This window comes from Aphelocoma coerulescens, chromosome 1 (assembly GCF_041296385.1).
Source record: "Aphelocoma coerulescens isolate FSJ_1873_10779 chromosome 1, UR_Acoe_1.0, whole genome shotgun sequence".
In the NCBI taxonomy this organism is placed as follows: domain Eukaryota; kingdom Metazoa; phylum Chordata; class Aves; order Passeriformes; family Corvidae; genus Aphelocoma; species Aphelocoma coerulescens.
In genome coordinates this window covers 5801580-5827242 of record NC_091013.1, presented here as the reverse complement: position 1 = coordinate 5827242, position 25663 = coordinate 5801580, and the positions used below count along the sequence as shown (strand labels likewise).

The window sequence follows — 25663 nt, the reverse complement described above, 5'->3', positions numbered from 1 at the left end:
TCTTGCATTACACTGCCCAACATTTAGCACTAAATAATCTTGAGTATTCTATTTTATTCCAATTTACCTGACTGAGAATCTGCCAGCTGTTACAGCATCACTTCCATAACCAAGTCATAAGACATTCTTTACAATTTTAAGTGCTGGGGATATAAGTGATCACTTGAATATTTAGCTAAGAATGCAACAGAACTGGCTCAGATTCTTTATGAGCATTTGCACTGAAGCAGAAAAATTTAAGCATGTTTAAAAGTGATGTGAGAATCTGCAAAGGAGGCTGATATGTATATTGTGTGCCTTGTTCTAAAAGCACACAAACCAACAAAAAATCAGCACAACAGAACAACCCCCAAAATACACTCTATGGTATCAAATAACTCAGCTGTCTCAGCTCAGACTCAGAGCAGTCTCTACTGTTAAATAAAAGTTAGAGATATGTCAGAAAAATAATCCCAAGCCTCATTTTCTCCAGTTTTGATTGTTCTGGATCTGCATTTTAGAGGATACTTTTCTATCTGCCCAAGCTGTTTCTGACATTCAGCCAGCTGCTTCCTCGTGTGTGTGACCAGCAGTGCCCAGCCCTCAGCAAGGTAGGTTTTCAGTGCTCCTTGAAGATACACCTCTGCCTTCTGGGGACCTTTCTTCCTCCTTGGAAAATAAAGAAATGAGCACAGAGCAATGTAAGAAACTTTTCAGCCATGAAAACTGTCTACATCTTTTCTCAGAGTGGTGATGGGGGAGGAACACCAAGTAAATGCAGGACAAACTGCAGTGAACCACTATGATCTTTAATTTTCTGGTAACAGATAAACATAGGGGCCTTCCATTACTGCAATTCCCTTACGCAAGTAGAACTGCAATTAATGTCAATATTCCAAGTCAATGAAAGGCTTTATATCCAGATATATATACCAAGTTAGAGGAAATGACGTGAAAATACCTCCCACAAATGAAACAAAAGCCATCTAAAGCTTCTGACAGTTAACTAAAAATTTGCTTACTCAAAAATTCTAAAGCAGAAAAAAACTTCAATGAAAATTTTATCACCACACAGCAGTTCCATGGCAGTATTTAAACCTAACATTATTCCCTCAGCTGAAAACTTAAGTTCATTTAGGAGAATCTGTTGCAACTTGGAGATCAGACTGCTTAAGCAAACATTGGTGGGAAGCATGCCCTAACATATTTTCCAAAAAAACCCTCGAAGTCTTCCAAATAAGAAAAACAAAAAACATTATTAAGTACCTAAACAATACCTGTGCTTATTTGGCTAATTCATAAAAACAATTATAAAATCCTACAGCATTTATATAAAAACAAAATGCAAGAGGTTTTCTCAGTGGATTTTTAACAAGAGAGATAAACAAAAAACATATTTGGAAATCAGGAATAAAATCACTGTTTCACAGGAGGGGAAACAACCACTTTGCAATGGTTACCTCAAATATGAAATGGATTACTCTCCAAAGACATGGTTTTTGGCTTGTTTTAGATAGATGCAGTCCATATATGTAGTTAAGATAACTCTGCATTTACTATAGCCTGCTCTCTAAGGAGGCTTCTGACTTGTTTTGAAGCTTATAGTTATCTTTCCCACCCTTTTTTCCCCGAGAATAAGAAAGGATCAAGCTAAAGAACATAGGATAGTTAAAGGTAAGAGTACAAAATCATGAGGTGAGAATTAAAGTTTGTTAAAGATTGCTAGTTTTTGGTTTGTTTTTCTTTTCTCCTGAAATACAACCTGAAATAGGGTTTGTTTATATTTTAAAAAATACTTTTTAAAATTCCTTTTTAAGTACAGCATATTTTCCTCAGGGATAATATTCCAACTTTTCAAAGGCAGTGCATTTAAGACATTTTAAAGAGTCATTTACATATAAAACTCTGCCAAGTCCTTTCCCACAAGCTTAGCTGAGCGAATTCTTCCAATATTTGTGTACATTTCAATGGTGGCATGGGACAGATCCTGTTTAAAAGAAAAGAAACCATTATAAGCTTTATGTATTTTTAGCAGCTATATGGTATTTCACACAAACTCATAGCCAGTGACTGTGTTACTGCAACAAAATGCCCAGAATGAGTCACATTTGCCCTGAGCACACAACACACAGCAGTTTGTAACAGGTCACCTTCACTCCTCCTGCACTTGGTCATTATCCCATATCTGTTAATGCTAATTTATAATCAGAATAATTATTTTCACCAGAGTGCCTAAAAGGAATTTTGCTTGCATTCCCAAATTGAATTGTATCCCTCATCTTTAAGAGTAATTTCCTATGCAGCCACAGTGTCCAAGTGTCACCTTCTTCCCCCTGCTCACCTTCCTCCCCTTGCCCTAAGCTTTAATAACAGCAGCAAACCTTTCTCATAGAATTAGCAGTTACAACATATACTGACTGCATTCAACCACCCAACTTCTTTCCAAAGTCCAAAATAACCTCTGGCCAGATAAATAAAAATATAAAAAATACATCACATCATGACAGGACAAAGGGGAATGGCTTCAAACTGAGAAGATTTTTTTTTTTTTAATGCAAATAACTTATCTTAGCTATATCTGGAATTTTTAGCTAATTCTATGTTTTTCTCCATTGAATACAGGACAAGATTGAATTAAATATGGGTATGCATCAAATGTACATATTTACGTGACAACTACACAGAAAACAATTTTTTATAGTGCATCTGACATCTGAATTTCTGTTGCATAAAAGTGCAGTCATAAATACAAAGAGAAATGGCAATTCCTCTGGCAAACACCACAGATCCCACTTAGTTCCTTATATTTAGGAAGTTACTGCTGAGCTTAGCAGAGACTTCAGGTGTATATTGGAACTGAATTAGTAAGAGCAACTAGCAACTCTGAAGATTTTAATTTTGATCCAGCTACACAACTAGTCCTATAAATAAATGAAGAACAAAAGTGAAGCCCAGTATCTTCAGACAAAATGTTTTGAGATTTTTTTCTTTTGATAAAACTTTGCAAAATTAACTATCAAATAGTTTTCATGTTAAAAAAAAAAATCCATTTTCCTTCCAGTTTTCCCCAGAAAACCTTATTGGCAGTACTGCAAATCTGAGAAATTTTAACAGAAAATTATTTAAGGAAAAAAAACCAAAACAAAACAACCCAACAAAATCTGTCAAACCAAGCCCCCCCAAAAATCAAACACATTCTTGTGACAGTCAAGGTTTTTTTGCTTCATTTAACAATCTTCTATTTGAAAAACAGAACCAGCAAAACAAAAAAACCTGAAATCATTACAGTGGCTCCTCAGCAGGGGAGCTGTCAGGAAATAAAGATGCACAACATTAGAATACACACTGTGCCTCAATCTATGCCAGGTACAACCCTATTATCCACAGATGTCCCACAGTTTATATAAAAAAAAAAAAATCAACAGCAGAACTTTAATCATGTAATACTCGCTGCAAAATGCAAGCCCAAACCATTTAAAAGGAAGCTGAATTCACACATCAATATTCTTCTGGGAAAGATTCCGTTAATTCTGAATTTGGGATAGCAGAACATGATAGGCATGACATTGGCTTTTTTAATATCTAAGTGTACATACCTACAGATAATAACCTCCAGCTCATAACTGTAAATATTAAAGTTAATGCAAATATTTGAAACTTGGGACCCCTACAGGGCTCTAGCTGTGAAACAGATCAGCCTTGCTGTGTTCAGTATGCAAGAAATAACCTTTGATACCAAAATATGGAAATACAGATTTATGTTCTCAATTCATCTTCTCAGGCTTGAAAATTCTGGCCCTATTCAATGCACAATGGAAACATGCAAAACCACTATAAATAAGCAAAACTCATACTTACTAAGTAGTGTTTTTCAAAAGCTTCTACAGATGATAAGGCCTCTTTGAGTTTCTTGTAAGGGCTCTGTGATGCATTGGCTTTAGAAAAAAGCAGAACGAGAGGTGTCACTTACAAATGCATTCTTAGAAGAGTCTGTATGCACCTCATCCCACCCCATCCCTGCTTCTTCTCCAGTAGAAAGTGGAGAGAAAACTAAAAACTAGTATCACTTTGTAGCTCCAGGTGCAGGTTATCTATTTGCACCTGAACAAGCATGCTCTATTTGTTTTTCAAATAATTTTATTTTAAATACTTGTCTGAAAGCATTAAGAACTTAATTGAAATCCAGTGCTGTTCAAGACAATTTACCTAAATGCTGGTAAGTGGAGTATCAATGGAAAACTTATACTTGCAACAGTAAGGAGTTGCACTGGTAATTTAAAATGCTAAACACATATTAAAGAAACCTCTAAGAGATAAAGTTCTATCAGCATGTGTATATATAAATATACAGGAATACTTGAAAATTCTTATGACTGGTGTATTTATATGCTCTGTATTTAAGACAATGTCAGCTATCCTACATTCCTGGCAGTACCTGTTTCAGGACGTTCTGCTCCCAGCCCTGCCAACAGATCCACAGTCCTGTTAAGGTCTTCTGAATTGGGTCCCTTCTCTGATACAAGTCCACACAGGTAACCCAGAGATTTTAACTAGAAGAGAAACAAGATGCTTGCTTACAATAGGCTATAAAATCATTATAAAACCCCTCTTATTCTATTACATGGTTCCATTTTCATTGCTTTCATATTATGCTGCTTACAGGATCTCAAAATTAACTGTTATTCTCAGAGTACAAATTAACTTACTAAAGAATTAAATTGCATATAAGTTACTGACTCAAATATTGGAACATGTGCCTGTACACACAGATCCCTACATGCACAACACCTAATCTGAGTAAATCCTTCTGGTTTTCAAAACAAACACAAACAAAGCTCAAGATGTTCAGTAGCTATGACCAAGGATTATTTCTAATAGCTGTGTCTATATTTTTGAAAAATGTATAATCAAGAAAAGCAGGCAGTCTCCAGTAGAGTGATTAGGCAGCTTGCAAATTCACCTGGAGTATTGTATTCAGGTGAAAACCTTCCTGAAAAAGAGATTAGCACATCTAACAGTGTTAATAGAGTTAACTACCATAAAACCCCTTCTAGACAGCAGCTGGTGGCTCAACACCCAGAATTAAAGAAGCTCTTGTCTATTGGCCATTTGGTTAATTTACTTAGAAAACTCAGTCAACTATAAAGGTAAGCCCACAAAAGAATAAAGGTCTCAGCTTGTCACATTACTCCACACCATAAAAAATGGGGATGGACATTAACTTTTTTTTTTGTAATTTTTTTTTAACTCCACTTAATTTTGTCGCTAGTTGCTAAATTTCTTCATTCAGTCAGTTCCACCTTACTGCTACTCATTATCCCAAAATTCTTCCCTTTACCCTTTGTGTTAGAAAAATGATGGATGGGAGAAACATTTCCAACTCCGGTTGGAAATTATCTTCCATAGAAACATCTAAGGAGAATGGGAAGAATCTGATGCACCAATTGCCATTTTAAACAATTCTTTACCTCCTTTATTCCGATCTCCACCCCCCTCCTTTTTTTTTAGAAATAATTATTCAAGGTGAAATTGTATTTCTCTGCTTTTGTAATAAAACAAGGGTCAGTTAGAGGATTCTTAAGTCTACTAAAATATGAGCAAACTATGGTTAAAATAAATAGCAAATATACTACAGGCTATGCCCACAAGAGGACGAATGTATGTTGGTCTTCAAAAACATCCACAAAGACCTCAGCAGGTTATTCCAGTAGTTCCTGGAGTTCACCTTCTTTCTAAAATGTTCTTCAACAGTGGAAAGCATTAGCAACCTCAAACATCATCTCTTTCATAGAAACAAGTGGAACTTGACAAGTTAGGGAAGCAGTTTAACCAAACTGAAAAGGTCACTTTAGAACATTTATGGTAAAGGCTGGTGACTGAAAAAATGGAAATTATTTGCCTCTTTCACAAGCCACCAAGGGTAACACCTTCAATGAAGGTAGGGGTCTATTACTGCTGTAATAACATACTGGAGAAATAGTGAACTGTGTAAACACACCGCTGTAATCTCTATTTTTATGGTAAATGCATCCAAATCTGGGCATTTTTTCTGCTGTATCTGAAATTCACACGCTCTCCCTCTCAGTCAACATGGATTGAGCTCATTCTGGAGTTTAAGCAAACCAGTGATTAATTATCTAATTAGTGGTGAGGAAGGGGGGGCTAGAAAAAGAGGAGGACAAACCCTTGTTATTCCCAGCCTTCAAATGACAGGGGAAAAAGTGGCTATAAACATGGATGTCTCACCTAAACTAGACTCAAGACAATGTACAGAACCCAGTATTAAATTCCACAACAAAAAGGACAAAATCTGTTCCAGGGAAACAAATTTTCTACTTCAACACTGTAATACCACCACCCCAACACATCATTCACTCACCTTCTCAGTGGCATAGCTCCACAGGCCAACTGTGTGGGAAACATTTGCATCTATTTGAGCCCTATCACAGCAGCCTTCTATTCTCTGTAAGACTTCCAAGCAACTCAAAAACACCCAGCAATCCAAAGCTCCAGGAGGAACTGAGACCTGGAGGTGAACAGATAAAATTAACTGGGAAATAAACCATAGTCAGATGAGAAAATGCTTCAGCAAAAGTACTTTTCTTGATACAACACAGCAGAACCTCTTGGAAGAGCTTACTCTACGAGTACACAAAGCACAGCCCAACTCTCGCTGCCTCTTGAATAATTTATATATATTAGTTCATGAAACATATTAACTAGATTTGATACATTCATCAAGATGCAAGAGAAGGAAAGGAAGACTAATAGGTCTTGGAAAAATTCCAAGTCTGAAAACTCAGCTTAAGGAAAACAGAGTTAGGAAAAATTTCTGTAAGTAGACTTCTACTTTCCAAAGGAGACATCGGTTCTAACTGAGACTGAAATTAAAAATACAGTAAGTGTTAAAAACCTGGATAAAACAGATTAGTCTCTAAGATTCCTTCACAAAAATAAGCTTATTCATCAAAGGATAAGACATCTGTCATGGACAACTAATTAAAAAATGGAGATGAAAAACAAATAAACAAAGAAACACATACAAAAAGAGAAAGAGAAAGACAAGAGAGTCTGATATTAGAATATTTTCAAGAATTAAGATAAAGATGAATGTAACTAAAGATATGGCATATAGACACAATGGCATCTCAAAATCCTGTTAATTACCAATGCAAAAATATTCTTTTTAGAAAGACTATCAAAGTCCTAAACCCCATAATAAACTAGGTGACTCATGGGATATGAAAGTTCAAAGTATGAGCACAATGCACTTGAAGAAATAATAAAGATCTGAATTCTGAAAGAATTTTCAGGAATACAAAGATCCTAAGAACAGAGTAGTTGAGATTTCTGCTGTGTGTTCAGTGGTGTCAAGCCACGTTAAGAGGTTTGCCTGCATTAGGAAAAGGATCACAACAGGGATAAGTACATGCTATGCACAATGAAGTGTCACTGCCTCACAAAACACTGCATTCACTTTGGATCACCACAGCAAGACAGAACGGCAGAAATAAGAGACAGTGCAGAGGGAAGCTCCAAACATTGGGGGCACAGGGCAGACCTGGAGTGCAGCAAAAGGGGAACTGTAGGAAGTACCTCCAGAGAGCTAGAAGTCTGAATTTTGGAAATCAAAAAAAAAAAAACCACCACAAAATGCACACACAAATCATACTATCTGTGGGAATTACACATTAGTTTTAGAACACATGAAGGTGTCAGCAAAGCATCTGAAGCAGATTTGCAGTTTTTAAATGCAGATAAACAGATGGAACTTAGTACCATGATGTCAGACAGGCAAAAGGTAGCAGCTGCTGTTATAATGGCACAGATAAAACTAACAGAGCACCCATGGGATCAGGACATGAGCAAGTCACAAAATGATATTCAGAAATAATCTCTTCTTTTTGTTACAGAGGATTAGCCTGCATAACAGCATAACAACCACTTCCCCTTATTTCCTTCAATACAACACTGCTATAAATTATGGGAACTACAGTTCAACAGATTGGTAATAAATCCAGGAAAGAAACAGACAAATGACTACCAATTTAGAAAAGTTAACTTTTCAGGTGAAGACTAAAATACTTTAACTAAACAGATTTGGTTCTCAGATGCGATGTCTCCAAATTTCTTGCCAAAGACATCCTCGTGATGACACAATCAACTGCAGCCCAATTGTTATTACAGTATCATTTTGGTAACTCCCAGCCAGTGCTCATTGAACGCTGCTCACCGACAGCTGAACGTGAAACATCTTGTTAGATCATCACTGGATAAAATCATTCACATAATGGAATAGATGACACTGACTCACTTCCAGCAGCTTGAGTTCTTGCACACAGTTGTGAAGAAGCTCCAGTGCTCTCTGGGAAACCTCCCATGGCCTCTGCAGGAAGATTAACAAGGTGCACTGACGAGAGAACAGGTAACTGCGCAGGTCCAGCAGCGTTGCCTCTTGGTTCTGAATGAGCTCTCTCTTCTCCATGTCTATCGGTTTCCGCAGAATTAAACCATTCCAGCTCCTCACTGGCTGGCAAAAAAACGTCAGCCAGTTTGCACCATCTAAGTAAACAAAGTTAATATCCAAGAATCAACCACTGCTTTCTAGGAAAGCATCTTCATCCTCCCTCCAGAGGCTGTGAGCTGCCTTAGTCCTTCCCAAGTTTATCACATGGATAAATGACTTCATGTCTTAATTTCAAAAAGCAAAACAAAACACCACCAGAACTTCCACAGTGAGGTAAGATAACTGAATTCCACAACACTGTATTCCCATAGGCATTTTGTCTTAATTGTATGTGCAATTGTTTGGCAATCAGTTTGTTCTTTATTTCTTAGCTATTAAACCTACTTGAAGTTCAAAAAAACCAAACTTTATCTGCTTAAGTATTTCTTACTCAGCCATCATGGATGGATGTGCCCCCACTTCAGGTATTGCATTGGGTTCAGTCAGCACAAATCTATTCACTGCAATTACTCCTGCACTACATTTTCACCAGATTCATAAAACCTATCTGATTAAAGCTGTTATATAACATCATGTGCTTTAGCTCATTGAAACAGTTTAAAGCTATTTGATACTTCTAGCACAGTAATTTTTCTCAAAAATGAAGTTAAATCTTCTGTAGTGCAGATTAAGCACCTACTTCTATTAAGTTTTGCAGTGATTACCAAACATCTCGTGTAATTTGAGGCAACACTGAATGCACTTTTCCAGGAAGCTCTCTACTGAAAAACCTAGCAGTGAGCTGTAAAAACAGCAGCTGTATCTCAGCCAGATCAACATTTGTGTAATTTTGTAGTTCAGGGCTCTGGTTGTAACAATCATCCCATTGGAGCAAAACACAGGTTTGCATTAAAAATTGCTTCTAAGACTCATAGAGGAGAAACAACACTTGAGGTTGCACACAGCATAAAACAAGAGCACAAACTGCCTAGTGCAGCCTCACTGTGACTGCCCAAAGCACAGGGCTGCTCAGCACAGTGAAGGAGTTCATACACTCAACATTAATTTCACATTTTCAGACACTTACCACCAGCCCCAAAGTTGACAACGTACTGAGAGAACAAGGCATCCAGTTCATCATACTGCACCAGTGCATCCTCAAACTGCTGCAGCATCTCAAAGACAAAGGCCAGTTCTTCCTTTTGGCACACAAGCAATACAGGGAGTATGTTACTGACATTATTCACACTGGTATTATAACGTGTCCCCATCCATCCCCAGAGCTCCAGGAACTACTTTTTCTAATGTTCATTTCACACATATAGAAAAACCTGCCATTGGAGCAGATTTCTTCCTAACTCAGGGAGGTTCACAAAAGGAGATGAAGTCATATAGCTCTGCCAGTAAATTCTGATGTGTATCCAGATCCTGATTCACTACAAGATATTGCTCATAGATCTATTAAAAGTTTAAATTCAAATAAATAAATAAATAAATGCTGAAGACTCATCTCCCATAATAGTACTAATGCTTTCCCCTCAGTTTACACCATGAAGGCATCAATTGCAGTGTATCATAATAGGGGTTTTTGTACACAAAGACAAACTGGTAAGTAGAAACAGTCTCAAAATTAGATCTATCCTATGCAAAAGGTAGCACATGCAGTCAAAGGAGACATGAAGATGTGGTGCAGTGGAGATCAGCACTGTACAGGGACCAGAAAATTCCAAAGGAATGAAGACCTTTAATTTTATCCAACAAGAGGTTCTTGCTTTTCTCTAAACCAGCTAAAACAAAATTATAACTATTTAAAAAATAGAATTCAAGACACTCTCTATATGAATTACTTCAAAACAGACATTTTTCTAAACATCATCTCCATAAATACTGATAATAATCTGAAAAAGAAAACAGCAGCATTCTCATTAAGTACCAATTTTGAGTGTGTTTGAACAGGCATAGTAATGGGACATTACCCCAAATTCAAGATCAACTACTAAAACTTTTTAGATGCAATTCATTTGCTTCAACTGAGGTTCATAAAACTTAGACAAGCCTGAAGAGATTCTGCTTTTTTAACAGCAGCAAACTGTATTATTGCATTAACTGTATTACTAGGTAACCCAAACCTGCTGCAAACAGGATCCAAAAATGCTGCTTTTAAACCAGTCTCCATAATTCCTGCTCCAGCCCTCAAAGAATGATCAGAACATTAAAAGTATCAGAAATTCAACCACAACAATAAAAAGCACCATTTTTAAAACTAGGACTCAAGTATTTTCTTCAGTATCAAGAGACTCTTACCTGGACCATGAAATACTCGCAGAAGCTCCACCCTGGCTCAGTCCTTTTCTCTCTCAGAGTTCTCATGTCATCTTCAAACTTGCCTAAGTTTTTGGTAAAGGACATGAGTAGCAATGTCCTGAGTTTAGTCAGGAAGGCATTCCAAGATTCCTGAGAACGGGAAGAGTCTTTCAAAGGGTCAGAAAGTACCACACATCTGTAAAGAGATTGGTAAAATCATATTTGAGGAGGAAAACACATAACTCACATATAAATGCCCAGTTGAATACTGTGCATACCTGACAAATTCAGAGTGACCAGCATTTAGTTTTTCATTCCACATTAATCAGAGGAAAAAAAATAAGGTTGAGGGTTATGTTTGTGTGTTTGTTTGTTTGTTTGTTTGGAGGCAGCTATGTTGGGGCTTTGGGTTGGCTTGGTTTTTTTTGACTGGGGCTTGGTAGCCTTTTTAAAACTTTTTCATGTGATATAGTTTACGAGAAGAGTTAAGTGTTTTACCCAGAATGAGTATTCCAAAGCTTTTATTTTTTTTTTTAAGCAAATAAAGCATATATTATTCTAACTACTTAAATATAAGTAATGCTGTAGCTATCCTAGAAAAGTCTGCCTAGCAATACAAATCAGCAGAACAGCAAATAGCTACTCCTGGTAAGGATTATACAAAATACAAATCAGGAGCTACTAGATCACATAGAGTCAGCCCTTCCTAACTCACTTGGAATAATCATCCATAATAGATTCTTGCAGTATCCCAATTTGCTTTCATACATCCTATGTGCTAAAACTTCCTCTGCTTTTCTCAGAAAATAAATCCCATTAATTCACAAATAAATCAACTTTTTCAGAGCATCTTCTTTCCTCAGTTTTTCTATCATAATTTATTAACATCCAAAAAACTAATGATATCTCTAAAGACAGGAAAATCTCTCATCCAACTGAAAACACTATTTCTGGTTAGAAAGCCCTATTTTGTTGGCTGTAATGAAAGCAAAAACAGTTTCACATATTCATTACTATTTCCTTAGAATAAAAACATCTGAAGAAACTGGCCTTATGTCAATTATCTCAGAGTGGAAAGATGATTAAGTGAACAGCAGAAAGTACAATGGCAAAAAATAAGCCCTAGTGGCTTCACATTCCCTACTCACCTCACTCCTACCACCTGTAACTGGTAACATTTCTGCAAGCACCTAAGCAAATAAAAAACTGTGAAGGTCTAACAACTAATTATCATCACACTGTTCCCCTTAAACCTCTTTGGCCAGGAGGAGATACTTGAAATCTATTTGAAACACATTTCAAAGCCACCATGAACCCAAGAAGAATTGAAAACAGACTTCTCCCTTTATTCTTTGTGCCAGCCTCCTTCAAAGCACAGATCTTACAGTGCCATCAGTCTGAATGCTGGACATCAAGGGAAATCTTTAAATGAGCAAGGAATATCTTGCATATGGAGCTGAGTTTATAAATCAGCACACTGGTCAAAAGATTAAAATGTTTGCAAGCCCAAGACTGCTCACCTGTCACTTTGCTTGTTACAGAAGTCATTCCTTATTTTATCTACTATAGAGGTTCGGGGAAGGATATTGGTTTTGTTCTTTTTCTTGGCATCACTCTCAACCACCACAATCAGCCAGTCCATTGAGCTGTGAGCTTTGAGAACATTCTGCCACTTGGTGATGTCATCCTTGACTGTGGTTTTGTACACTTCCGTGTCCTGGGATGAGAAGTGGTGAATCATCAAATCAAACAGACAACAGACATTCTGAACAATTTCAAAAGGCAAGTTTTGTTCCAAAAGAAGGCAAACAGAAAAGCATATCAAATAAAATTAGTGACAGTAAGTTCACTCAGTGAAAGAAATCAAATGAGGTAAAGCATAGTAAAGTCCTGGTCTTTGAATTTAATTCATTTCCAGTATTTTAGTTAACAGTAAATATAGTATTAGGTACATTATCATTCTTTAAATGACTGAAATTAAGATTATTAAACATAATTTAAACTCTTATTTTAAACATTCTGAAGCTTTACAATAAAAACATGTTTGAAATTACAAAGCTGAACTGTTTTATTCTCAAACAGTAACAGAAGTGTGATATTTCTACCTTCTGCACTGCTCAAATCCCAACCTGTTTAAAAGCTTTTTCATAAAAATAATTTCCAAAAAAAGCAGAAGCATTGTTTGCCATTTTTTTGCTTCTGGGTTGGGGTTATACAGATAAATTGAGGTAATTCTTAAGGCTGTTCTGGATTCTTTTTGACTGGTCGCAGATCAGATGTCGCCTGTCCCTCAAGTGGATAATTAATTCACAACAGAGGCAAACCAAAAGGCAGTGAACTGGAGATAAACAGGATTAAGACATTCCAAATCTTGCCCAGTTAAATTGCTGACATCCACTGGTACCTGACACACACAGAAGATGGAACTAAAGAAAAAATACATATCTTTAGATTTCAGTGCACCAACAGATCATAAGTGAACTACCCTGGTCACATTTCTGTGCTACAAAGAAAGTGCACAGTGCCCGTGCAGTAACACTGTAAGATCCTGGGGGGTTTTTTGTGACAAAGTACTGAGAACAGGTTATTCAAACACCTGTCCTCTTAGTATCAAGTAACATTACAAACAGATACTGCTTATGGCAAGAAGTGCTCAAGCTAAGTTTTGTTTCCTGCAATATATCAGGTATGCATGCTTATGCAACCCAGACTTAATTGGTTTGAATTTCTGCTTGTGCTGTTACTTTCATTTCTTCTTCATGCTTATGGGAACAATTTCATTTTTGAGTTTTTCCTAGTACTTACACAACATTCTGTCCAATAAATATGAAGAAAGGGAAAAGTCAAAAGGGCCTTATTCCCCTCTTTGGGTAGTAGCTCCTCTTTAAACTGAACAAAGTTGGATTCCAGGTGAATCATCTTCGGAGCACGGCCGTAAGACCTACAAAGTTTAAAAAGTTAAATTAGTGGACAGAATAGAAAAATGAACATATGTTGTGGGGAAGAGGAATAAACTGAAATACTCTGGCACTGGAAACTTACAACCTACACTTACTGCAGTTTGTGTAAGGTTAACTAAAGTCTGGTATTGTTTGAAATGAGATACAGGCTCCTTTTTGAAGACCAGAAGCTAGAAGCTCTTCAGGTTTCAGTAAAAGATTTTCTGTATCTCTAGGACAAGTAGAAAATACCAAATAAGAGAATTCCCTAAATATTTTTTCCAATCACAAAACAGTGCCATACCAAACTTTCTGAAGGGAAGTACATCTAATTCCATGTGAGTTCTACCCCTATTCTCATTGAGATAAAAGTGTATCACTTTCAGAACACAGCTGCCAAAGTACATCAAAGCACACCAGGACAAACCCACAAACCACAAAATCAAGAAGAGAAACACAGCATTACTATCATTTTTTCTTTAGGCAAAGTTGAAGGGTAGAAAACATCATCCTGAAGTGCACAACATTCACGTTGATTATATAATTTCTCCAATTTCTTCGAGTCAGTTGCTCTGTTCAACTCAATTTATGGTAAGAACTTCTCAGAACACAACAAATACATATTTACCCAAGTCAAAAAACAGACATTGAAACAGTATCACAGAACAAAATGTAAGTTTACCTCCTCCATTCCATGGGTTCTCTAGGAAGCTGCTGAGAAAGTGTAGGATACAAGGAAGTAAATAAATTCTGATCTCCAGCACCTAAAAGTAAAAGGCATTAATATATTAGCATGTGTAAATTATAGAATATATATTAATATGCTATTCTAGTACTGGTTTGCTGTTATTAAGATCACTTAATTTTGCCTGCTATGCAGAAACTGGAGTCCAGCACTGAACTAGATTTTTTTAAATCACTCTTGAGACCTAATACAACACTTTTAACCAGGCACATAATGCATACACTGTTACAACCTTCCTGTTATGCTTTTCCACAGAGCTACATAATCCATACACCAAAGAGAGTATCATAACGCTGGTCCAACTTCAAAAACGAAACAAGCAGCTCCTTAGCTGGAGTCATTGGTTAAAAAACAAAAAGTATATTTAAAAATAGTCCAGAATTTAGACTTCCCAAACCAGAAGACTGGGTAGAGAGTGGTTCCTATCCTTCTGTAGCTGGGCCTATGCTGAGAAAATTGGGTTTAGCACATGTTCTGTCCTTTACTAGATATGATCCCTCCCTCCTCATTAGGCTGGGGCTGCTGCTAATACAAAACACTTCCCTGACTACCACGCTGTTCCTGAGGACTTCAGAAACATGAGGTCTGTTAGTTAACACAGGGCAGGTCCCAAACTACATTAAATACAACACCACTGGAGTAACTACTTCTATACAAGTCAGAACAAAATGTAGTGTCTACCACATGAAAAAAAAAAGTATTATTAGTAGCCTTTCAGCAACAATTTTAAAATTCTGTTGTTTTCCTTTAGGTACAAGGAGGATATGATGAAGACAAGACATTAATTAAGATTTTAACAGCCATACAGGCAATTCTGCTATTTCCTGGTAGTTTTCCTTTTCACAATCATCTGCCTCTGCACAGCACAGCAGAACAGGAAGATCTTCTTCTCACCTTCCTGTGGAACTGGAAGCTGCAGCTGAAGAAGCACCTGACATCCTTTCTTCTCCTTCCCACCCCCCAGTCTCAGGTCCAGGCACACAGCATACACAGCTGCCTCCACATTACTTTAGCATTCTTTAGTTTATCTTAGAAATCCTTTTCTAGTCCACTCACCTTTCCCCAATTTTCTCGTATATATTATTATTCTTACATATATTATTATACATCAATTTTCTCACATATAGTATTTTGATTACCAGCACTAGCACAATTCTATCACCATACAATAAAATATATTAAAAAATTAAAGTTTAAAAGTCTGAGTAAGTGCAAGAACAAGCAAAAACAGCTCTTCTGATGTCTGACCACATTAGCTATTATGTAACAATGCAATTTCATAGAATAGCTAAAAACCAAAACCAATTAGTGCTTTAGCCCTATTTCTCCAGAAATTGTGATCTTTATGCTTGATCCTTCACCTTCATCCTGTCTGAATTAAGTGTACCTTACTAAATGCTATTTAAGATTACAAACAAATGCCCAGAATGAGTACTGAAACAAGTGTTAGTCATATTGTTAATGCTGTTTTATACCAAGTTACACCTCTGTGGGCCGAGCAGAGAACAGTCTATTGATTTGCAACTCATTACTGCCAACAGAGAGTGAAACATGGCTTAGTGACTTAGCAGCAGCACGATGACCACATCAAAATGAGAGTCTGTGAGCTTGAAGTCTGCTGGAAAGAACAAGCCACATATTTTATCTCTGGAGCATAATGAAGTACTTTTTCTGTACTGCATCTAAGAATTCAATGTATGCCACAAAAAAATTCCAGAATTCAACATCTTAAGTAAAAAGGATTACTACTGAATACAGAGGAACTAAAGGATAATGTGTAAGCACCCTGCTATTCCAGACAGCCACATCACATTATCAGCTTAAAACAGGTATATTCATTTTAAAACCAGTCAGCTTTTCCTCTTGCATTGGTTTTGAGGGCATATCAAATACACATTAAGAATGTGTTTTATGATCAAGGCAACACAGCCCTCTAGGATTAGAAGAAAAGTGAGAACAGACCTTCAATGTAAAATACACTGGCTGTCTTTGAACACAGACCAAAGCTGCTACCACGTATTTCCAACACCCAACAGGCTCCAACATTTCATGTTCCACTCATCTACTGTACTCTACTGTAATCAGCATGTTTGAGCTGATCAAGCCAAGAACACTAAAAGTGAAGTTATCAGCAGGCAACACCAGCACAGCACTGACACAGAACCAACACTGAGACCAGTAAGTAGCAAGGAATTGTAAGGGCTGTCAGACTGGCAAGATGCACAATAAATTGTGAACTGGGTGCTACTGGGCTGCAGGGAGGGAGGGGAGCACCTCACAGCAAGTAGACAAGAGCACAACCTGCACAAATAACAGAACAGAAAGTCCTAAAAGAGCACTATTTCTGGAGTGGTGTTGAGTAAGACTCCTATGACTCAAGAGACCTCAAGCATGGCAGAAGTCTCATTCTCTTCTCTATATATACCTCTGATGCCTTAATAGTTGGTGTATCCACAATCTACTTTCCAAAATACTAAAAAAAAAAAAAAAGGAAAAAAAATATGGAAAATAAAGAAGAAATTAAGGAGAAAATACAAACCACACCACTACAGGAGGTTTTGCTTGAATCTGACTGAATTCTATGAATTTAGAAGGAAACATTCCAAAACCCCAAGTAACCCTGGAACTGAAACACAGAGCAAACCCAAAAAGTCTACACAAAAGTGAGAATTACTTCAAAGATTTTGTTGTAGGATTTTTTTTGTCATTTTTTGCGAGTTGGTGAGGAGGTTGTTTTGTTTGAGGTGTTTTGGAAAAAGAAAAAAAAAAAAAAAAAAAAGATGATGACTCAACTGTATCACAGCAAATTCATTTCAGTGGATTGGTTTCAACACTAAGACCCAACCCAAACCATTCTATGGCTGTCAGTACCATTCTGTGGCTGTCAGTAATGGGGTCAGAGTGTGAATGATTATCAAACACACCTGAAAAGGACAAGGAAGGATGTGCATATATGGGAAGAAAAAGTAATTCTGGAATCCTATCAAAACTAAAATCAAGAACCCTTCTAGAGAAGGGTTTTCATCTTTCAGAACCATCAGGGAAATAAGACCTAAATATCCCACAGAGATGATAACTAGGGAGTAATATAAGACTCTGATAACCTCTGGAGCACCTACCTCAGCTCTTAAATCGTGTATGTCGGAATTGATCTACTCCCCATCTGGATGTCAAATACAGAAAGAACACAGCAATTCTTTCAGTGATACCACACCAAGTACTGGGTGCTTCTGTACATGAAGTGGTAAACACACAACAACTAAAAGCAGTAATGTTCAAGTGATACATGTTAAAAAGAAATACCCCAGGAGAAAGAGACGAACAAAGCACCTGTTTCCTTTCTTTCCACATTACAAAGTTCAAAAGGTAGGGCCTTTGCCACTTATCTAAACACCTCCCCTGCTGTGGGTGGAGAATGGATCGAGAGCAGCCCCAGGGAGAAGGAATTGGGGGTACTGGGTGAGGAGAAGCTCAGCATGGCCAGGCCACGTGCACTGGCAGCCCAGAAAGCCACATGTGTCCTGGGCTGCATCCAAAGCACCGTGAGTAGCAGGGGAGGGAGGATTCTGCCCCTCTGCCCTGCTCAGGTGAGACCCCACCTGCAGAGCTGCATGCAGCCCTGGGATCCCCAACATGAGGATGAGATCAACCAGCTGGAGTGGGACCAGAAGAGGGACACAAAGATGCTCAGGGTGCTGGGGCACCTCTGCTATGGAGAGAGGCTGAGAGAGGGGATTGTTCAGTCTGGAGAAGAGAGACCTTAGAGCCCCTTCCAATACCTAAAGGGGCTCCAAGAGAGCTGGAGAGGGACTTTGTACAAGGGCCTGCAGGACAAGGGGCAATGGCTTTAAGCTGAAAGAGGGTAGATTTAGAGATCAGGAAGAAATTCTTCCCTGTGAGGGTGGTGAGGCCCTGGCACAGGTTGCCCAGAGAAGCTGTGGCTGCCCCATCCCTGGAAACGTCCAAGGCCAGGTTGGATGGGGCTCAGAGCAACCTGGGATAGTGGAAGGTGTCCCTGCCCATGACAGGGGGTTGGAACTGGATGATCTTTAGAATCTTTTCCAATCCAAACAATTCTGTGATTCTTTCCTCCTTGTCTTTCTTCCTGACATTTTGGTACATCAAACCAGTGCAGCCTTCCTCCCTTCCCTATCTAGGACACTTTTTCTACTCTAAATTTGTACAGGAACAATGAAAACCAAAATGACCACCTAACCAGGACTTCCAAGGGGAACGTGTACTCTTTGTAGCAGCTGTCTAATACCAAAGAACCATAAAATATTGACATTTTTTAGGTTCATGCCTGCTTAAAACCACCAAAATCCCCAATAATCTATTTTTTTCCTAACAGTTTCCAAACTTCTTAGATGCTTAGAGGCTTTGTCACTATAGTATCTAAATATACCACTGTGATTTTTTTTCCCTCTAAAGGAAATTATCCTAACCCACTAACTACACAGGCAGTGTAAAACAAAAACTCCTGAGGTCAGATGACTAAAGACAAATATTTTCTTTTGATACCAGTGACAAGCCTAGTCAACTGAGATAAAAGGCTTTGAATACCTTTAATAGAATGCAGGGCCAAGACGACACTTCGGTGTAGTTTTGTTTGGTTTTTTATCCCCAAGTATCACTCACAGCTAACCCTTCTGACCCCACTTATTTTTCCACTAGTACAAAGTTCTACTATGAATCTTTTTTCTTAAATCACTAGCCTGTTAGAAGTGGATCTACCTGAAGTTTTGGAAGGCTGATGAGGTTTTTATATTTACATGTTTTAAAGGTCCTCCTCTGTCCCAACTCAAATTCATATTCAAAGAGGTCTAAAAACCAAAACACAACACAGCTAAATTGCTATGTAAAAACCTTAGCTGATTCACTACAAGAAAATCTTTTTAGCAAAGCTTTACTGCTGCACTTCTAAACCTATAAAACAGGTTAACACTAACAAGAATATGCCACTTCTTCTCATGACATATGTAGTCAAATATTAAAGCACAGAATAAAACATCAACTACACAATAGTGATGACTTACAATGCAGGGAGGGGTTCTGGTTGAGAACAGGGAAAATGCCTTTATAGCATATAGTTGTTAAATGGTCTCACTAGCAGCAAATCATTCTAATCACTTGGGCTACATCCCACTTCTTGCTGGCACATTTTTTATTACATCTATCTACTAGCAACAGAAGAACTTTTGAATCAAGCTCCTCTAGTCCCAGAACAATATTGTCAACTGCAAGTATTTATTTTCACCACAAAAAGATGTAAAATTCTTCCCTTTCTCTCCATACCCTTTACTTTATTAACCTTTCTGTTCCTGCTGTAATAATTGTAAACATTTTCTATTCTTGGGCCTACAAAGCTTTTGCTCATGGTTTTCCGCTTGCTGTATCACAGCACATTCTGAACATGGACCAGATGAAAGTGATGCACCCCATTCTCTCCAAAGATTATATATAAAGTCCATTGTGCTAAGAGAGATTATTGACAGTGAGAGCAAAGATGCAAACACACAATACAGACAGCAGACAATATAAACAGATACTACGAGCTGATAATGGAATATTCCACAACTGCATGAAGATAATTACAAAAGAACAGCTTGTTAGGAAAGCTCTGAAAAACCTATTAATTACTTCATTTAGCAGAACTGCCTTTAGTCTTCAGCCTCCTCTTCATATGGATAGACAGACCTAATAACTTCAGTGCAAAACAGCTACATAAGGATGAGTTCTTTGGCTGATATATATGTGCAACAACATTATATTGAAGCTCCAAAGACTCTCAAAGTTTCAAATAGGATTCCTGAGAAGGAAACAACATTGTTTGGGTTTCCTACGAAAGCAATCTGCACTGGTTTAGAGATTTTGTGAAGTCAACATTGTACAGAAACCACCCAAATTCAAGATGTTCGATGCAAACACTCAACTTGCCTCTGCAAATAAAACAAAAAAATTAATGATGCTAAAAATAATACTTCTACAGCAGTGAGAAAGCTAGAAGATGACTCAAAACACTTTGTAAGCTTACCAGGTCTGGCAATGCAGATAAATTGCTACAAAATTGAGTTGAGAGTTTGCAAAGTAATGTGCCAAAGAGAGCAGAACCACACCTGGACAGTGAAACTCCCCAGTGGCTTTGCAATCTAGTAAGACTGATAGGGTAAAAAATATGGCTCAAATTAATTTGGAATTGAGTCATCATGGCACTCAGTCCCACCTGACAAGAATGATTTAATACTCAGGGATGCTGCAATACTGAGAAAAGGGAAGAAGCATAAAGGAACAGCAACTCTCTGTGAATAAACTACTTTTTCCACATTTAGAAAATACGGTTGTCTGTATGCCTAGAGAAAGTCTCCAGAAGTTTGTCATGCCTTGCTGAATTCTATGAATCTAAAAACTCTTTATTAAAACTATGGGGTGTATCCAGTAATACAAACACAGTAAAAACAAGGCTAATTCACCTATGCACAGCTTCTGAGGGCAAAATGATCAGGTTACAGCACTAACATGAAAGAAGTACTGACAAAAACTGCATCTGCAATTGGCCTCACACGTCCAAGACACGTGGAACCCACCATTTTTATTCCATAGGCCAAAGCCTGTACATAGAGTGCTGAATTCAGGGTTGTGCCAATTTAGCAAATAACTACTGCTACAATACAGACTAACTCATAGATTTGAAAGCATAACCCTCTTTACCAAAGAAGCATTCCTTTCAGAGTTCTGTCAAATTTATTTCAAGTAGGTAAAAACATATGTTTACAAAACAACTGTGGTATGCCCAGTGTTCAAAAGAAGTTTCACTATGAACAAAACTCCCTCTTCAGTTCTCTGTTTTTAAGAACAAACCCTAAGAGTTAACAGGAGTATTTCATGATGCAAAAGTTTACCTGAGGGAGTTGAATCTAAATCTTGTAGCAAAAGGGAATACTTATGTTCTGAAAAGCACCCTCAGTTAAACTGCACTCTTCCTTCATATAATCAGAACCCAGCCATCCCCTCAAAGGTCTGTTTTTCCCCCACATGCACCTCCTGACTGGGACACTTATCTCAGGAAACTCCAACTGCCTGAAACTGGAGCCACAGACAAAAGATAAAATGTGTTTGTTGGGCAGTTTCTAACATGGCTTTTAACATGTCTTGCAACAAACCCATACCAAGTCAATCCTTTCCCTGGAAAGACAAGCCTCCCCTCTCCATAAATCTCTGGCAATATAATGCTTAGAGGAGCTTTCCTTCAAGTAAGTCATCATTGTTGAATGCACTTACTTGCAATACTAGTCTCTAAGTACTCCACTTCTCTAACAGAGAAAAAAGGAAACTAAAGCAGTTAGAGTAAAATGCATTCCCCATTGAAATCAAATGTTTTGGGTTTAAAATGTAGCAAGTCACCATTACTACATTCACTAGAGAGGTAATGTCTGAGCACTTTTGCTGAATTAACCTTAATTCCTGAATTAGGCTGTCTCAGACCAAACACTCTAGTCCATACCAGTGAAGTACTACTGTCATGCTCATCCAGAGCACTAGAAATGATTCCCTCAGTCCAGGAACATACAAATGATACGTAACGCTCACCTCTTATCTCATTTGTAAGTCTGCTGCTGCCATACTGGATGGGGGTAAGTCCAAAACATTTTAAAGCCATAACGTATGCTCACTCACCACATAAAATTATTTTCAATATCAGACAACTGGGCTTGATTGAAATCTGGTTAAATTTCATGTTTGGAATTTTGAAAATTTCCTTGTACAAAGAGACCAGAGTTCTTTTCAGCACCTATTAACAAAAATCCCAAGCCTGAGGTAAAACTGTGTGTACTTCAACAGAGTAAAATGTTACTTATTCAAATCATAAAGGAACAGTGAATATTGACCTGCACCACCAAGTCCCCCCACCACACACATGGAGACTCTCCAACTCTGAATACACATAAAGCCAAAAAATCTAAAAAACAAGCCCCCATAGCCTGAATAGTAAAATAACAACAGCAAACTATATCCTCCAGAGGCTTCTGATATGTACATTTCTCTGACTTTAAATCTGAAGTGAAATGGATTTCAAAATTCTTGAAATAGGTGAGTAGAGAAGATTCAGTACAGATCCTGTTAACTTCAGCTTATGAACTGCATTCAAAAAAGGAAAAAAGTTTAAGACAGAAAAAAGCACATTTATAAAATAGTCTGGAGAAAATATACACATACAGAGTTCCACAATTATACAGCTACAAGGTTACAGTTGGATGCTTTTTCTAAGTAAGGTCTAAGACTTTAAGCACCAATAAATGCTTACTCCATAATAAGACAACACACAACTGTGAAACAAGTTTCTGTTTCACGGGCACATAAAACATTCCCAGTGTTCTGGTGATAAAGTGCAAATATGTATTTTGTTACATCATCAGTAGAGATACTTCTGACTAAGAACAGTCACTGGGTACCTTTTGTTAAAAAAGAAAAAGCAAAATTCTTTATGCTCATCTCATGCACCTTTTAATAAAAAATCATTATGGATGTAGTTAGAATAGCAAAGATGTTTCCATGTGGAAGGAACCTACCAGGATCATCTGGTCCAACTCCCTGACTACTTCAGGGCTGAGCAAAAGTTACAGCATGTTAAGGGCACTGTCCAAATATCCCTTAGACACTGACAGACTTGGGACAGACTTGGACACCTCTCTAGGGAGCCTCTTCCAGTGTTTGATCCCCTCTGGTAAAAGAAATGCTCCCTAATGCCCAGCCTAGTCCACGTGCTTGTTTTTAAATGAACTTTGAGTGCTCCCCTCTATACCTGTAGGAGCAGGGGGGCTCACGTTTTACCTCAGGACCAGTTGCCTGTCTCTGACACCTGAAAAAACTAATTCATGGCTGGAACCACGAGATGCTGTTTATTAACTAAACTGCCTCAGAGATGGAACCAAAGCACAACAGCTAAAGATTAAATTATAATGTCAGTGGGAATGCATCAGTGGGATCGCCGCAGACGATGTCTACTCTCAACTTCTCTTAGCACCAGCAAAGCCACACAAAGCTCGCTGGCAAGAAGTTTGGGGTTCACGATTTATTATCATATTTTACCCTCTTCCCCTAAACACCTCAGAGCACGACATTCGGCTTGTTATTTACTACAGAAACAACCCCAAGTTTGCCCACTGCCATTAGAAAGCGGGGCGGGGGGGAAGCAGTGAAGAGGCAAACCCCACCATCAGATCCCTTTTGCAGGCGCCGTGTCCCCACCCAGAGCTGCGGGAGCCCCCCAAAACCAGCCACCCCCTCCTGCCTCCCGCCGGGCCCGCAGGGGGCACCGGCCGGACCCCCAGCCCCGACAGCGGCGGCACTCACAGGTCACGATGGGCTTGTTCTCCATGGTGTAGATCACGGGGGGCTTCTCCCTGCCCTCCTCCTCATCGGCGGGGTCCATGAGCGGGCGGGGTCGTCAGCCCCGGCTCCCCCGCCCGCCCGGCGCCATGGAAACAACGCCGGGGGGCTGGGACGGGCCGGGCCGGGCCGGGCCGGGGATGGCGCTGCCGCTGCCGCCCCCCCCCCCCGCCTCCCCCCACCCCCTTCCCCGCGTCCCCGCAGCGCCGCTCCGGAGGGGAAGGCGGGCGGGAGAGGCTCATCCGCTTCCTGGATCACCGGGCAGGCATTACCGCTTCCGGGGAGCGCCGCCGCCGGGGAACCCGGAAAAGGGGGAATGCGGCGGGGAATGAAAGGGAAGCACGGCCCGGGAAAGGGGGGGGTGGGGTTCCCGGCCTGCGCCCCCCGGCAGCCGCGGGGACCCGGGGCGGGGCTGCCCCTGAGGGAGGGAGGGCCCGAGGCGCTCTGAGGGTCAGACCCCCCGATCGCTGACAGCCGGCGTGAACGGGGTGAATCACGGAATAGTCGGGGTTGGAGTGACCTCTGGAGATCACCCAGTCCATCCCCCTGCCCAGGCAAGGTCACCCAGAGCAGGTGACACAGGAACGCGTCCAGGTGGGTTTGGAATGTCTCCAGAGAGGGAGACTCCACACCCTCCCTGGAGAGCTGTTCCAGTGCTCTGCCACCCTCAATGGAAAGAAGTTACTCCTTTTGTAGAGGTGAAGCTTGTTGTGTTTTAGTTTGTGGCCATTGCTCCTTGTCCTGTCGCTGGGCACCACTGAAGAGTCTGGCACCATCCTCTTGGCACCCGCCTGGGAGATATTTATATGTATGGGTGACGTCCCCTCTCAGCCTTCTCGAGACTAAACAGGCCCTGCTCCCGCAGTCTCTCCTCATAAGAGAGATGCTCTTTATTAAAATGAATCTTATTTAAATTCGTTGCAGGACTTCTGTGAGGCTTTGGTGGACTTCGTGGCCAGCTGCCCGATGTGTCAGTGCCATGCCTGTTCCTGGCTAGTTCAGTGGGAGTAAGTGCATTAGAGATCATATTTTCCACTGACCTCAAATATATAAGTGAATATGGTCCTTGAAGTTTAATGGTTTATAATCTAGGGTTTTAAATGCATAAAGATAATAGCACCCTGTTACACTTCTGTTGGGTCTAATTAGTGGTATTAAACCCTTGTTTTACTTTAGACTGAGATGCTATTCCTTTCTTTTAAATAAATCTACTGTTCACCTTCATCATTGCAGTTTCTTCCGAATCAAGAATCCTAAACTTAGAGGGTTTGCACTTACTGTCTCAATTCAATTGAATAAGATCTAGAAGAGCATATTGAAAGTAGCCTACCATAAGGGGTAAAAAATGGAAAACACTGCATACATGTGTAAAACCAAATGTAACCTCAGGTAGGGCTATAAATAATCTGGGAATTAATCATAACTCTTTATTGTACAGTGACATTGTGCTCAGGTACTTTGGGTGTTCAAATATTTACAGAAGTCAATTCGTTTAGAATTTTCTCTCAGTAAAACCTTAACCCTATTTTCTAGACTTACAATGTTGATTCAAAAATAATTACAGCATCCTTGTAACATGTTTCATCCCTTAATACTGCTGAATACTCCCAGTTTTATCACTACCATTTTACTGTGGGGATTATTGGTTGTTTCCTATTCTTTGAATATTTTCACAAACATTTGCACAGAAATTCACTTTCACCTTGGTTGTAACAAGACTTGTTTCCTTGGCACAGTCAAACTTTAAGAATCTTATATAGCACAATAAAATGATTATCTGATTTTCAGGTTTAGATGAGCAGCTGGATATGAAGATTTTTTAGTGCTGTGAGAGTCAAGACATATCATGGTACAATTTTATTT

General features: G+C 39.0%; 1 protein-coding gene across 2 annotated transcripts in view; it reads right to left on the bottom strand.

Moving 5' to 3' along the window:
- Positions 1 to 23949, bottom strand: part of TRAPPC10 (trafficking protein particle complex subunit 10) — a 40307-nt gene extending 16358 nt beyond the window's left edge. For both annotated transcript variants that reach the window (XM_069022893.1, XM_069022967.1), the window contains exons 1-12: positions 23765 to 23949; positions 14351 to 14432; positions 13535 to 13670; positions 12250 to 12446; positions 10730 to 10925; positions 9513 to 9624; positions 8294 to 8541; positions 6359 to 6505; positions 4415 to 4529; positions 3838 to 3914; positions 1875 to 1966; positions 508 to 648 (exon numbers count right to left, since the gene is read on the bottom strand). In XM_069022893.1, the coding sequence (XP_068878994.1) occupies positions 508 to 648; positions 1875 to 1966; positions 3838 to 3914; positions 4415 to 4529; positions 6359 to 6505; positions 8294 to 8541; positions 9513 to 9624; positions 10730 to 10925; positions 12250 to 12446; positions 13535 to 13670; positions 14351 to 14432; positions 23765 to 23843 (1622 nt within the window). In that variant the 5' untranslated portion in view covers positions 23844 to 23949. The remainder of the gene's footprint in view (positions 1 to 507; positions 649 to 1874; positions 1967 to 3837; positions 3915 to 4414; positions 4530 to 6358; positions 6506 to 8293; positions 8542 to 9512; positions 9625 to 10729; positions 10926 to 12249; positions 12447 to 13534; positions 13671 to 14350; positions 14433 to 23764) is intronic.
- Positions 23950 to 25663: the final 1714 nt, after the last annotated feature.